Source organism: Branchiostoma belcheri, unplaced genomic scaffold, assembly GCF_001625305.1.
Source record: "Branchiostoma belcheri isolate BF01 breed outbred unplaced genomic scaffold, Haploidv18h27 scaffold5, whole genome shotgun sequence".
In the NCBI taxonomy this organism is placed as follows: domain Eukaryota; kingdom Metazoa; phylum Chordata; class Leptocardii; order Amphioxiformes; family Branchiostomatidae; genus Branchiostoma; species Branchiostoma belcheri.
Window position 1 is genome coordinate 3,242,720 of NW_017804131.1, and position 12,554 is coordinate 3,255,273.

A 12,554-nucleotide genomic window follows, 5' to 3' on the forward strand; every position below is an offset into this window, starting at 1 on the left:
TTGTCGTCATATCCTCTTTTACTATTTAGATCACAAACAACTTCATGTCTGGTTTAAAGTCAAAGCTTTTTTTTTGTTCCAACACAAGAGATTGCTCTCACCTACAGAGTTATTGACACTGACGTTAACACTGGGTAAAAATCTATTTTGTATAAGCATGTACAGCGCAGATGAACTTTCGTGATAACTTCGAGTCTTATTCGTTTTGGTAGTTCCTAGGACTAGTGACTCCAGAATCAAACTATTTGCATCCAGAATCAAACTCTTTGCTCATATCACCTTTGTTTAGATTGTGCTCTGCTTTGATCCCAAGATTCTGACCATCTAACAAGTCGAAAGTTGATACGTGTTTAGAAGAATGAAGTATACACATTCTAACGCAGGCGATGGGACAGCTGAAGGACATAGATGAGGAACTCCTGAGCCATATCGACCAGGGCCGGGCCTACATACAGGTCAGCACCAAGAGGAGGCCGTTCGGAGAGATCCGCGGACATGTAAGTAAACAGCAGTTTACATGTTGTTGTTTTTGTTTGTGACATATGGAAATGTATATTTAATTGTTGCCGATGAAAGGCAACACGTTTGCCAGTACATTGCCATCAACGATGTCTTAAGAGCATCGTGCGTTCTAAAATTAACCAAACAAGACGATGATGATATAGGTTCAATGCACTTTGTAGTTCTTATCATAGTCGCATGGAGGTGTTGAAGAGGTACATGCAGCTCTTGTCCCAGTGAGATGTCATCTGATGTTTATAATAAACTTGCAAGATAATCACTATTGAACATAGTAGCCAACATTGTCTAGAATGGTCGTTTGGGTGTCAAGTAAAACTATTCCACTGTGTGCCTTTTCTGCTCAACCATGTAAATAAAAACCTTGATGTATATGCAATGTTAGTCTTTTTTTATTGTTCAACTAAAATAAATAAAACATGGAATGAGTCCGTATCTTAAAGTTATAACCAGAAATACATGATGCAAGTGCTAGACATGTTAAAGATTTATAAATCCTTTCCCAGGTCCAAATCCCCAATCGATGTCACTCTCGTCACAACCTGTACGAGGAGGAGGAGCAAGACTCCGTTGCCATGACACCAGACCTGGACTACGAGCGAGTGAAGGAGGACCCGAACAGCTGTTACTTCGAAGGGGAGTACCGCGGTCACGGCTCCACATGGGTACCGGCGTACGACCAGAAGTGTAGTACCTGCAAGTGCCAGGTAAATACAGGTCCCAAGTCTTGTACAAGGCGCTTTTATGTTTACCAAAGGAAAACATATTGTTTTTGCTCAGTTTCTTCCTCCTCTTCTTCTTCCGTTCCAAACAAATAAAGTCAATGACTAGAAGCAGACGCGTCTGTCACCATGGTAACTGGTGTTGGGTTACATCATGTTGCAATTTTATAGCATTAGGGATTTAGACTGCTGTCTGACCATATCTATGACTGTGTTTGAGTAAGAATTAATAGGCTAGGGAACACCATTTGCGAAGGTAAACATTATACATTTGCTTTGCAAATGCTACCTTTCTAGTTTAATCATTGTTCCAATACTAGCTGTCGCCATGACGTCACAGACAGCAAGTGGTAGGCAAAAAGCGGGCGACGTAAGTTAGGTGATTTGCCTACCAATAATTTGCATATCACTTCAAATATTTTGCATGGGTATGATGTAAACAAAAACAGCAAAACAGCGATCGCTCGACACATGCGCCATATTGGATTACAGTGTATGCCTGCTGTTGTAATCAATTTACCCACCAACACCTGGTCCCCGATACTTATGACGTCAATGATAGATAGAGTAAAGGATAAAAGGTTGTCATTCGGTTGTTCAGAGATTCAAAACACATAAGCACACGATAGCGCGACCAGGACAGAGTCCGCTAGAATATGGCGTCTGTGCTACTCTATATCATTGAAGAGCAATGCAGTTATTCTAGGCGTCTTTTGTGGGACGCATTTAGTTCTAAAGTTGTGAGCGCCCTTTAAAGTACGTTTCGAGGTACCTTTATTACTTTTGAATAAAAGGTAAATAACCATTGATGTTCAATCGTGAAACACCATCGCTTCCTAGTCTAAGCCTTCGGAATTAGAAAACTAGGGCAGCGGTAACGCCTTACTTATATTGTCACAACATTCATGTCCGCATCCCGGATACATTACGGAAAACGCCCGTATCGTCAGGCGGATTTGTCTCTATTTCGGGACCACACTGGTAAACCGAGACACATAACGCTAATCTCTGCTTTATTCTTTCCTTAGAAAAGTACGGTGATTTGTGACCCGGTGGCCTGCCCGCAGCCCGACTGTTATAACCCGGTCATCCCGGAGGGAGAATGCTGCCCAAAATGCCCCGGTAATGTTCTCATGTATTGACTTGAGGGATGAAGTTTATCTTTTAACCTGACCCTTTTTGTTTATAACAACAGGTGTGAATAGTACAAGTAAACATATATAATTATGAACTATTTTTGATATGCATCAAGTCATATTTGAAGGATAATGAAACAAAATAAGAATAATGTATACTGAAATTTAAAGTTCTTTGTGCATAGAAATGTGCACAGTTGTTTTATTTTTTCTTGATTTTTTGTCCTTTGGTTTGCAGACGAAATTCAAAATAACCAGGCCACCCGGTCTCAGCAACGGAACTCAGCGGTCAAAGGAAGTAAGTCTTCAGCTTCGTATTCTCTTAATATCAAGTATGTTTCTAAATAATTTGAAGTTTATGACATAGTTGCAGGGATCAGTTATGTTTAATCTTCAGAGCCCCTCTAGCACACTGAATGTTGGCAATGTAAGTTTCATTCTTCTCATTTCCTGTCTTCTCCCTTTTTTTTAGGAAAATCAGGCATCATCGTCCAACAAGAGACGGAAGGTAAGATGATACATGTACAAGATAGAGTTCAGTGACCTCCTCGCTATCTTCTGTGTTAGCCTTTCCGTATGCATATCGGTTAATGACCTCCTCTACCCAGTTAAAAGCCCATATTATCAAACAATTCGTTTATTTCATTATTTCACATTCAACTGATTCAGTCATCACCTACACCCACAAGTTGTTTTTCACTTTTCATACCCTGGAGCACCATGTGTATTTACTTTCTTGACCCTTTTGAAGTGTTTTTTGTGTGTATAATGAGAAATATGGTTGGCTTTTATGAGCGTTAATGCCATATTCCCCACCCATTCATGTAGATAATGTTATTAGAACACGAGTTAAATGATTCACATGACAAGATTCAAGGCGTCAGATGTCCTGTTTGGATAATCAAATTCAGACCATTATTTCACAATTAGTAGTAAAAAAGAGGTCACACGAAATAGGAAACGATTTCTACCACGACCATGAGAAAGAGAATGAATGCCAGGGTTCTCACCAGGATTTTTTCACAGCGTAGGGGTCAGGTATAGAAGGGCAACTTTCTGCGGCGCGAGTCGCGCATCAATATCCCAAAAACATGGGTCTGATATTCTCCCCCCAAAATTTTGTAACTCATATTAACCACTTAAGACAGTATTTATTGTTTATTGGGGGACAGATTTTGTTTTTCCTTTGTTCAGCTTCATTCTTAAGTTGTATTTTCCTTTTTTTTTAAAGATTAATGAAGCTTCTGCCCCCCAAAACCACCCCTAAGCTGGTCGAAACACAGTTTAGGGGGCTAAATCACAGCGTAGAGGGCCCCTACGCTCAAACAGCCTGGTGAGAACTATGAATGCCAATTATGTTCCGGGGAGTAGAAGATGCTAATCATATCATTGTAAATTGGGCAGTAATAATAAACATTCATTCGCACTGGTATAGACGTCATTATTTTCTTCATTGAATGCCAAGGTGAGCATGCCCCAGTTACATCTAATAGCGCTAGCTAGAGTGACCCAAGTGACCCGACACTTCCGTCAAATGATATTGATGCCGAGCAAATTAGGCAAATTGGTACAATGGGGAGATACATATAGGGATGGGGTTTTACATCAATTTAATTGCTTATTGACTGGTATGTACGGTTACTATTGAAAGTTATTTACTGATAACGATACTTCGTTTCTATTCCAAGGGTGTTACTTTGATGGAGACAAAAAATTCCATAGTTATGACGAAGAGTGGCATCCGTACGTCCCACCTTTCGGCTACATCAAATGTGCCATCTGTGTGTGCGAGGTAAGGAAAACTACGCATTCCATGATTAAAGGTAACTTTTGTCCCAACACAAAAGAGAAATGTTCCCACCTAGAGCTTTCTACCAGGTCTTCTTCAGTAGACTGACCCAGGCCCCATTCCCACCACGATAAAATTGTCCGGATCGAGCCAACTCGGCTTTTCGATCCGGCTTTGATTCTGCTTCGAGCAGGAATGAGGCGGATCGGTACCGGATCGAGTCGGATCGAAGCCGGATCAAGCCGAATCAATTCAGCTCGATTCGGACTATTTATCCTAGTGGGACTAGGGCCCTTGTGAGACTTGGCTTCTCTGAAGTGTGACGTCAACAGATCTAGAGGGTCAGCTGAGGAAGAGCAGAGTGACTGGTCGAAAGCTCCACATGAGAACATTTTTGTGTTGGAACAAAAGTTTTACCTACATGTAAACACCAACACAGACGGGCTTTCATGATAGAACTCTGACTTCATGCACAGGTGAAAAATCACACTGATGGGCAAAGTTGTTGCTTCTTTACCACGTAATCTCTATGCACATTTGCTCCTAATTATGTTTCTAACACACACACACACACACACACACACACACACACACACACACACACACACACATATCAAAAGAAGACGTCGCAGTCTTCATATCTTTTGCATTTACCAACATAAAGCAACATTGTCTCAGATGTTTTTCATACGCTATTAATTAATTATCAATGCTGGCTATTTGACAAATCAATGGGCAAGCTCCAAATGGACCTGCCAACAGGTACTGTACATTTTCACCGATGCAAACTTTAACCATCGTCGCTTTGCGATGTTTTTTTTATTCTCTCACAGAAGGGAACCAACCAGGTGAACTGTAACCGTGTGCGGTGCCCGGTGCTGAGATGTAAGAACCCGATCAGAGTCAGCCCTACAGACTGCTGTAAACAGTGCCCAGGTCAGTAATATAACTTAGGAATTTTTTTTAACCCTCTCTCGTTTGATTGTATGATTAAGTTTGGTTTGGCTGTTCAGCACACACAACCACGGCAGCCCAACTAGCCTGTGGCTATTACAAAGGGATTGCCCTGTTGACAAGACATGACAATAACATACAATATGTGCAGATCAACAGTCTATAGGATCACTCTATGTAGATAAAAACATTGTACAAACGAATTAAATTTGAGCAGCTCAACATTCTAGAGAATCATTCTATATAGACAAAAACATCGTACAAACGAATTAAATTTGATGATATGCTAATCTCCAAAGGGATTAGATTTGCTATGCATGTCTGTTCTGCAGTGACACGTGAATTTTAGGCCGTGTCTAAACGGAATCACCCAAGGCGGTTTACATGTGGTTTACCCCGAAGCCGGTTTCAAGTGGCTCCATGTGAACGCTCCGAAATCACATTGAAAGCGCCTCGAGCCCAAGTCACTTCTAGAGGTGGTTTCGAATCGGTTTCCCCGCATCGCGATTTGCGTCTGAACGCAATGTGATTTCAATGTGACTTCGCCTGGTCATGGATTACGGGGTGATATTTCTTTATTTATATGCAATACCAACTTTTACGTGGCAGCAACTTAAAGAGCAGTAATGGTCAAATAATGTGTCCGTTCTAGGGCGAGCTTCACCGCCTCTGGTGGGACCACGTCGGCATTCGGCCGAGATACGCTGAGAGGGGGGGCATCAGCAAGCAGGTCGTTGACCTCTGACATTAATAACACGCCGCCTTGCGTGTTATCATCAAACAGCAATAAATGTAGCTCAAGCGCATTATGTTCGGACACGGTTTCACAGGTGTGTGTGGCACGTGCACGTGGACCAGATGTGAGGAATGTGAGTTACCCGAATCGCGGTTTGGGTGATTCCGTATAGACACGGCCTTAGTCACGCTTCATCTGCAACAAATGCAAAACACGTCTGAAAAACACGTCTGAAAAACAAGTGTAAAATAGGTCAACATAAGAGCCCCGAGTCTCCTGGCGAGGTTAGGGTAAAGCAGACCTAACTAGAGTTCCCCGATCTCATACCTTCGCCAAATGATGTTAATCTTTATGACTGACAAAGTTTAGATTAGATTATCCCCCCCTGATTTAAGAAATAGGAACCTAATTTTCATGAATTATATTGTTTTATCATAATCTCAACCAAAAGACAAAAAGTCTTATATGAACAAAGAATGCATTCTAGCATTTCCTAATAAATTATGCAAATGAGGTCCTGATTTCAATAAATTATGTTTAATGATGTTCACCTCAATTTAACTTTCAAATACCACAAGTATGAAATTCCAGGCAGTTATCATTACATAATTATAAAATTTTCTCATTAATTATGCAAATTAAGTTCTTTTTAACATAATCAATATCTTCCTGTGTTTCTCTCGTTGTCAATTACCAATGTCACAAGCTTCAATTGTCCTATCATGGAATGCAGCTGATTTATAGAATTTCCCCATAAATTATGCAAATGACATTCATATGTGCATAATTGTCACATAATTATATTAAGCATCACGTAAGCTACCTACATACCAAAAATCACGACGATCCGTCAACCGGTTCTTGAGTTATCCCCTTTTGAATATTTGCAAGAATTTATCCCTGCAGTTCCAGAGCAAGCCTCTAGGGGGCCTAAACTCACGCCACTTCTTTCCCAGCACAAGAGCTACCTACCATCTAAATTTCAATACCATAGCATGTCTAGATCATGAGATATCAAAACCGGAAGTTCAGCTGCAGTACCATAATAAGCCGCTAGGGGGTCCAAAATCTAATCATTTTGAGGTCTCATCAAGACCTACCCACCTACCAAGTATCAAGACAATCCATCAAGGCCTTCTCAAGTTATCGTGTTTACAGACAGACACACACACACACAAACACACACATACACGAACGCCCCTGAAAACATAACCTTCTTGGCGAAGGTAATTACGTGGCTTCGCGCTGTAAATGTATGACTTCAAAACGGCTGTGAAATTTAATATATGGCCACATCAATCTACATAGTGGGTAGCCACCGGTGACTGGCTAATGGATACTGCCTTGCCACCGAAAGGGATCTGTTTAGAGATTACCCTTATACACCAGAAAAGAGTACATTTGTAAATTTCATCATTCCTGATGACTTCCTTAGAAAAAGGATGCAATTGTAACAAGCTGTTTTTCATCATGATACGTTTTACATGTGATGAATATTATGGAAATCACTTAACGTATTGACTCATAAACGTTATGCACAATGAAATCAAGGCTTAATACTTAGAGCAAAATCTAGCATTTAATTTCGCTTATCTTAAAGGCACCCAATGCAATTTCAGGGCTGTAAAACAAAAACATCCTGGATGAGGAAATCTGTCTGATATTGACATTTACTGCCACTAATATTTTGTTAGTATATTTTTAGCATCATTTCATACTTGAAGAAGTTGTAATAGCCCAGAAATGAACTACATGAGGCGTCTCTCTAATTTTTGGGTACCGCCCATAAATAGTTAGAACCAGGCTACGATACAAAACAAGAAACTCTTTTTCATCAGCGACATCAGATTTTGCCCCAAAGATATCAGTACAATATGCTACATGTGTTTTGTACTACATTTAAAAAATGATCAGAAAATTGACTTTGAAAAATCCAGTTTTGGACTGAAATTGCACTGGATGCCTTTAACATTTCCTCGATAGCTTGATGTAACCAAATATATACCTCTTTGCAACAGCGTCAGAGGCTAACGAAGCGCCAGGGACTGATGACGTCACGGAGGAAGATTGGCGGCATGTGGAGGAGGAATCTGACCAGAGTTTTGTCTGGCCGACAGAGACTACCATCACCGGGACAGGCACCAAAACAGCTCAAGGAGGTGGGGCTAAATGCTGTCATGAAATAAAGTGGTATCTAGAGCAATCAATTCACAATAGTACCAAAAAAAAAAACTACAGTTCACACAAATACATAGACAAAACATAACCTGAGCCAGGAAGACTACTGGCGTCAGAGAAAGAAAGAAAGAGAAATATATATAATAAATTGATAACGCTGTCTGTTATATTTCATGAATGAATGAATAAATGTCTTTATTTTACATACATATACTGGGTTAGGTACAGGTCACACCAAAAGAATAGATTGCAGATACATGAATACACTGGCACTATACGTTGTAGTCTAGAATGTGAACTCGGCTTCTTCTCGCTTCTTAGTGTAAGAACAGATTAGTTTATGATCAGAATTTGGTAGAAATATGAATTTGTTCGTACTTTATCAGGCTGCAGATTCGGGAAGGACGCCTACCAGAACGGAGAGTCCTGGAACCCGAAGGTCCCACCTTTCGGTGTGATGAAGTGTATTCAGTGTTTCTGTAAGGTAAGCAAGGGCTATTGTATTTGATGAACCTATAGTCGTCGTGTCCTTACAGTGTAATAAAGTTGATTATCATATAGCAGGGCGACGTCGACCACTGAGAAGTCTCCATTTCCCATCGGTTATCAGGCGCTACGCTCACTCGGTGGTTTATTCGGTGGTTATATTATCACACCTGACCATTGATAATCTCACCATACACACCTCGGGCAGGAAATTAACCCTTTATTAACCGTTTAATCTCTTGAACAAAATGGCTACCTATTTGATATGGCCGTCTAATGTGATCAAGTTTACATATCTGTCGTGAGATTTCTTATGAATATGATATTTCTGTTCGTGACTTGAATATTTCCATCTACTTACAGAACGGAGCGGCGGATTGTAGGAGACCCAAATGTGAAAAACTCAACTGCAATCCGAGTGACGTCATCAAAGAAGATGGCGAATGTTGTCCTCGTTGCCGAGGTACGTTCTTTTTGAATGTTTCAAACTGTGAAGATGCATGGAAATTTGGATGAAATGTTTTTTTCTCTAATTCTGTTTGACCGATTCAGTGATCTAACCACCCTTCGGCTAATAGCACACAAAAAAACAAGAATTCGGGGATCTCACACCTTCATGAAATATTTACAGATTTTCATTTTTTTAAATTCATTTTTCTCATTATGAAATGATGTCTGATTATGGGAACAAGACATGTATACACACCCACAAACCGAACATCATCACAATCCATAAAAAATGATAAATTTAGTTTGTCTTCTTGACTTATGCTGACCACAGATATGCGGAATCACATACACACATACAAACAAAGACCAAAGGCAATATCTCCATTTATCAAGGAGATAAAAATCTTACAGGAAGATAGAGATCATATGTCCAACCGTACATCCTGGCAGATATAGGTACTGACCATGCACTGTTCCGTTGCAGGAAAATGATGCGGTGTACCAGCAGGAGTAAAGGAGTAAAGTCTCGTCTGCCACATGTGGAGTCAACAACGGCGCAAAGAAGGACGCTTCTCTGTACTATAACTTCCCACTGCCAACAGGAATGTTTTATATGTTTCTCTGAATCCTCTCACATATACAGGTGAAGAACACTAGAAAACACCTAGTATAACTGTTTTATACATGTCTCCCCCAAAAAACACATCTTTTATCATCCTAAACTTCATGTATGTGAAGATTCAGTGTGATGCACCTAATAAGATATACCATTAGCCATCTTTGTATCCATTGTAACTTTCTAGGTGTTCTCCTTGACATTTATGTCAGTTGAAGGAAAGAATTGAATTGAAGTAGAGCCTTACTCAACCCATCAGGACACTTTTTATTTGATGTTCACCTTTAAATTCTTTATCAACTACCATCATTTTGTCTCAGATATTGAAAGACAAGAGATAGCGAATCACTCTTTTAAAATTTTACCAATTTTTGTCTTTGCCACTATTACATGTGCCGCCAGGTTTGTTTCATAAAAAAGAATTAGCGACTGGTGAACAATGGTAAGACTAATAATGACACAAAGGGCAAGCGTAAAAACATATTGATACTATTTATTCCATTAGTAGACGATTATACAGTATATCGATATTACAAATACAAATTGGTGATATTTAGCTTTTAAGTTCAAGATTGTTGACTAATTTATTTATTCCAGCTAGATTAATTATGGTTTCCTTGAACAGGAAATATCAATCAATTCTTAATTAAGCTTCGCACTTACGTACACGTGATCTAATACAAGCGAAAAATTTATTCGTGCAAATTCTGTATATATACTTAGTCTAATGATTTCGCAATATATCTGTTTAAGTAATGGATTGTTTACGTAACTAATACTAATACTTATGGCTAGATTGTAAAGGGCTGGTACTTTTGTATTAAGACTGTAGGTGTAGGACAGATAAAGGTAGGAAGAAGACCCGTCGTGTGTTTAATTAACGTACGAATTGTTCTTGATAGATTTGTTGTAAATATTTCATGTGCGAAAGCAAAAGATTTGGACCTCACACAGAAAAGTTGTCCGATGTGTGGTTTCTATCTAAGGTAAAGTTTTAACTTCTACAACCGTAAAGGGAAATTGTAATGTTAAGTACACGTTACACGACAAGCAAAACATAGTTTGATATCCTGAAATATATTTTTGCAGAATAATGCCAAAATATCAAGTTGGTAAGCTTCAGAAAAGACACAGGTAATCTGATGACAGTAGTAGAATAAGGCAATGTTCAAGGCAAAATTTATAGAAAGGTCGAATAAGAAGCTTTAAGACCAACAAAGAGTTTTATTCTTATTTGAATTCAGCCGACGTTTCGGTGACTGTCTGTCACCTTCCTCAGGGCAAGTCTGACTGGTTCACATTGCACAGCACAGGTGTCTCTGCTTATAGATGCGTTCCCAAACGCAAAGTATTTATATATACTCACAATTCACAATATTCACAAGAAACGGAGTGTAATATAATACACAATACTTACATACTGTTTTCAAGTAAAAAAAACATACCTGGCCTGGGGAAGGTTACAGACGGTCACCGAAACCACTTGGTTGTGTAAGAAATATTCTTCTTATTCAGTGACTTATCGACGTGATGAAACTATATTCATTGACATTAGAAAGGCTGTAGCTAGAGGCCTCTATCGCGAAGTTTTCTACCTTGCAAATGTCACAATTCACGTCACGGATTGTGTGAATGGCCTGTAGAAGCCAGTCGAGTAGTGACCCTGAATGGTACAGGGTGTCTCTCCGTAGGTGCTTATACTAGTAGATTATAGAGTCTTTAAGATGAAAAAGGTCAAAGGTGTAGCACCTAGATGCCTCCGAAGTAACCTTTATACACCCCACGAACACGCCACGCATCCAGTCTTCTAATATCGACATCCAGCAAACCCAAACGGACCTGCTTGGCTACCAACGTGTTCAGAAGGTCCCGTCATGTGATTGGCTTACAGTCTGTGGTGACGATAAGGTCCGATCATGTGATTGGCTTACAATTAAGATTCTATTGTGTGTTCAGATGCATCACAGTTGCTTCTGGAATTTATTCTTCTGCGAGAGTATATCTAACAGCGTTTCTGAATGCAATACTCAATTCCATCTCCCAATGCTCTCCCCAGTCCCAACCATATATTCTGACTCGTCTCGTGTTCTAATGGCTGGGACACACTGTTGAATACTACACAGAGCTCAAAGAGACTCTTGGTAAAATGAAGGACTGTGTTCCTGTCCAAAAATATCAGTGGCTCTATGACCATAATCCTGCCTGGTGCTTTAATTCTTCTCCAGGGTAGTTACTGACAAGGTTTCATAACATTTTGAAAACATAGGTATAGATAGTACTGACTCGACACGATCAAAGCATCATAGCCCATACAGAGGATGATAAAGTTGTAAGCCTTCCATGTAAAAACGCGGAACATTAAAGGGAGACCCCGAGGATACTAATAACTTGAAGTTTCTTTAATATTTTCCAAGGACACAAAAGATGTTGTTTGGCCGTGGCGGTAACGATGAAATAAATCAACCAAAGCCTTGAAGGCATAGAAAGCATGAAGTCAACAACATGCGGTACACGCACGGATATTCCATTATCAGGTCTATTTCTGACATTTCATCAATATAATTTGCTTCCTCGGGATTTTTTGATAGTGGTCATAACATGACATTGTACGGCGGTACAATATCAGAGACATTTCCTTGTCGTAGAACGTCTGAACGGCTCGACATGCCACCACCAAATTTGGTAACTGTTCTTTAACGTTTATTCAGTGACAATTTGATAATAATGAATCAATTTTGTGCTGCCTTGCCAATGGTATTTCCCTGACAGGCATATTTTACAAAATCCAGACATTTTGGTTTAAACGATGTAGGTTTTCTTTACTTACAGTAAATAACACATTAATTGCGACACAATGAAATCATGTTACATTTACATGTAATGACACCTAAGTTATAACGATTTGATTATACTACTAAATCATTCTCTGAACATTTGGTGGTCATTAGACACACGACACACCACATGA

General features: G+C 39.6%; 1 protein-coding gene across 1 annotated transcript in view; it reads left to right on the plus strand.

The window, feature by feature from the left end:
• The window catches only part of LOC109480148 (chordin-like), a 25,304-nt gene extending 14,614 nt beyond the window's left edge, over positions 1-10,690 (plus strand). The window contains exons 15-25 of the mRNA XM_019782306.1: positions 384-497; positions 1,026-1,226; positions 2,270-2,363; positions 2,616-2,675; positions 2,850-2,885; positions 4,066-4,169; positions 5,000-5,102; positions 7,875-8,015; positions 8,421-8,518; positions 8,884-8,983; positions 9,455-10,690. Of these exons, the coding sequence (XP_019637865.1) occupies positions 384-497; positions 1,026-1,226; positions 2,270-2,363; positions 2,616-2,675; positions 2,850-2,885; positions 4,066-4,169; positions 5,000-5,102; positions 7,875-8,015; positions 8,421-8,518; positions 8,884-8,983; positions 9,455-9,462 (1,059 nt within the window). The 3' untranslated portion in view covers positions 9,463-10,690. The remainder of the gene's footprint in view (positions 1-383; positions 498-1,025; positions 1,227-2,269; positions 2,364-2,615; positions 2,676-2,849; positions 2,886-4,065; positions 4,170-4,999; positions 5,103-7,874; positions 8,016-8,420; positions 8,519-8,883; positions 8,984-9,454) is intronic.
• Positions 10,691-12,554: the final 1,864 nt, after the last annotated feature.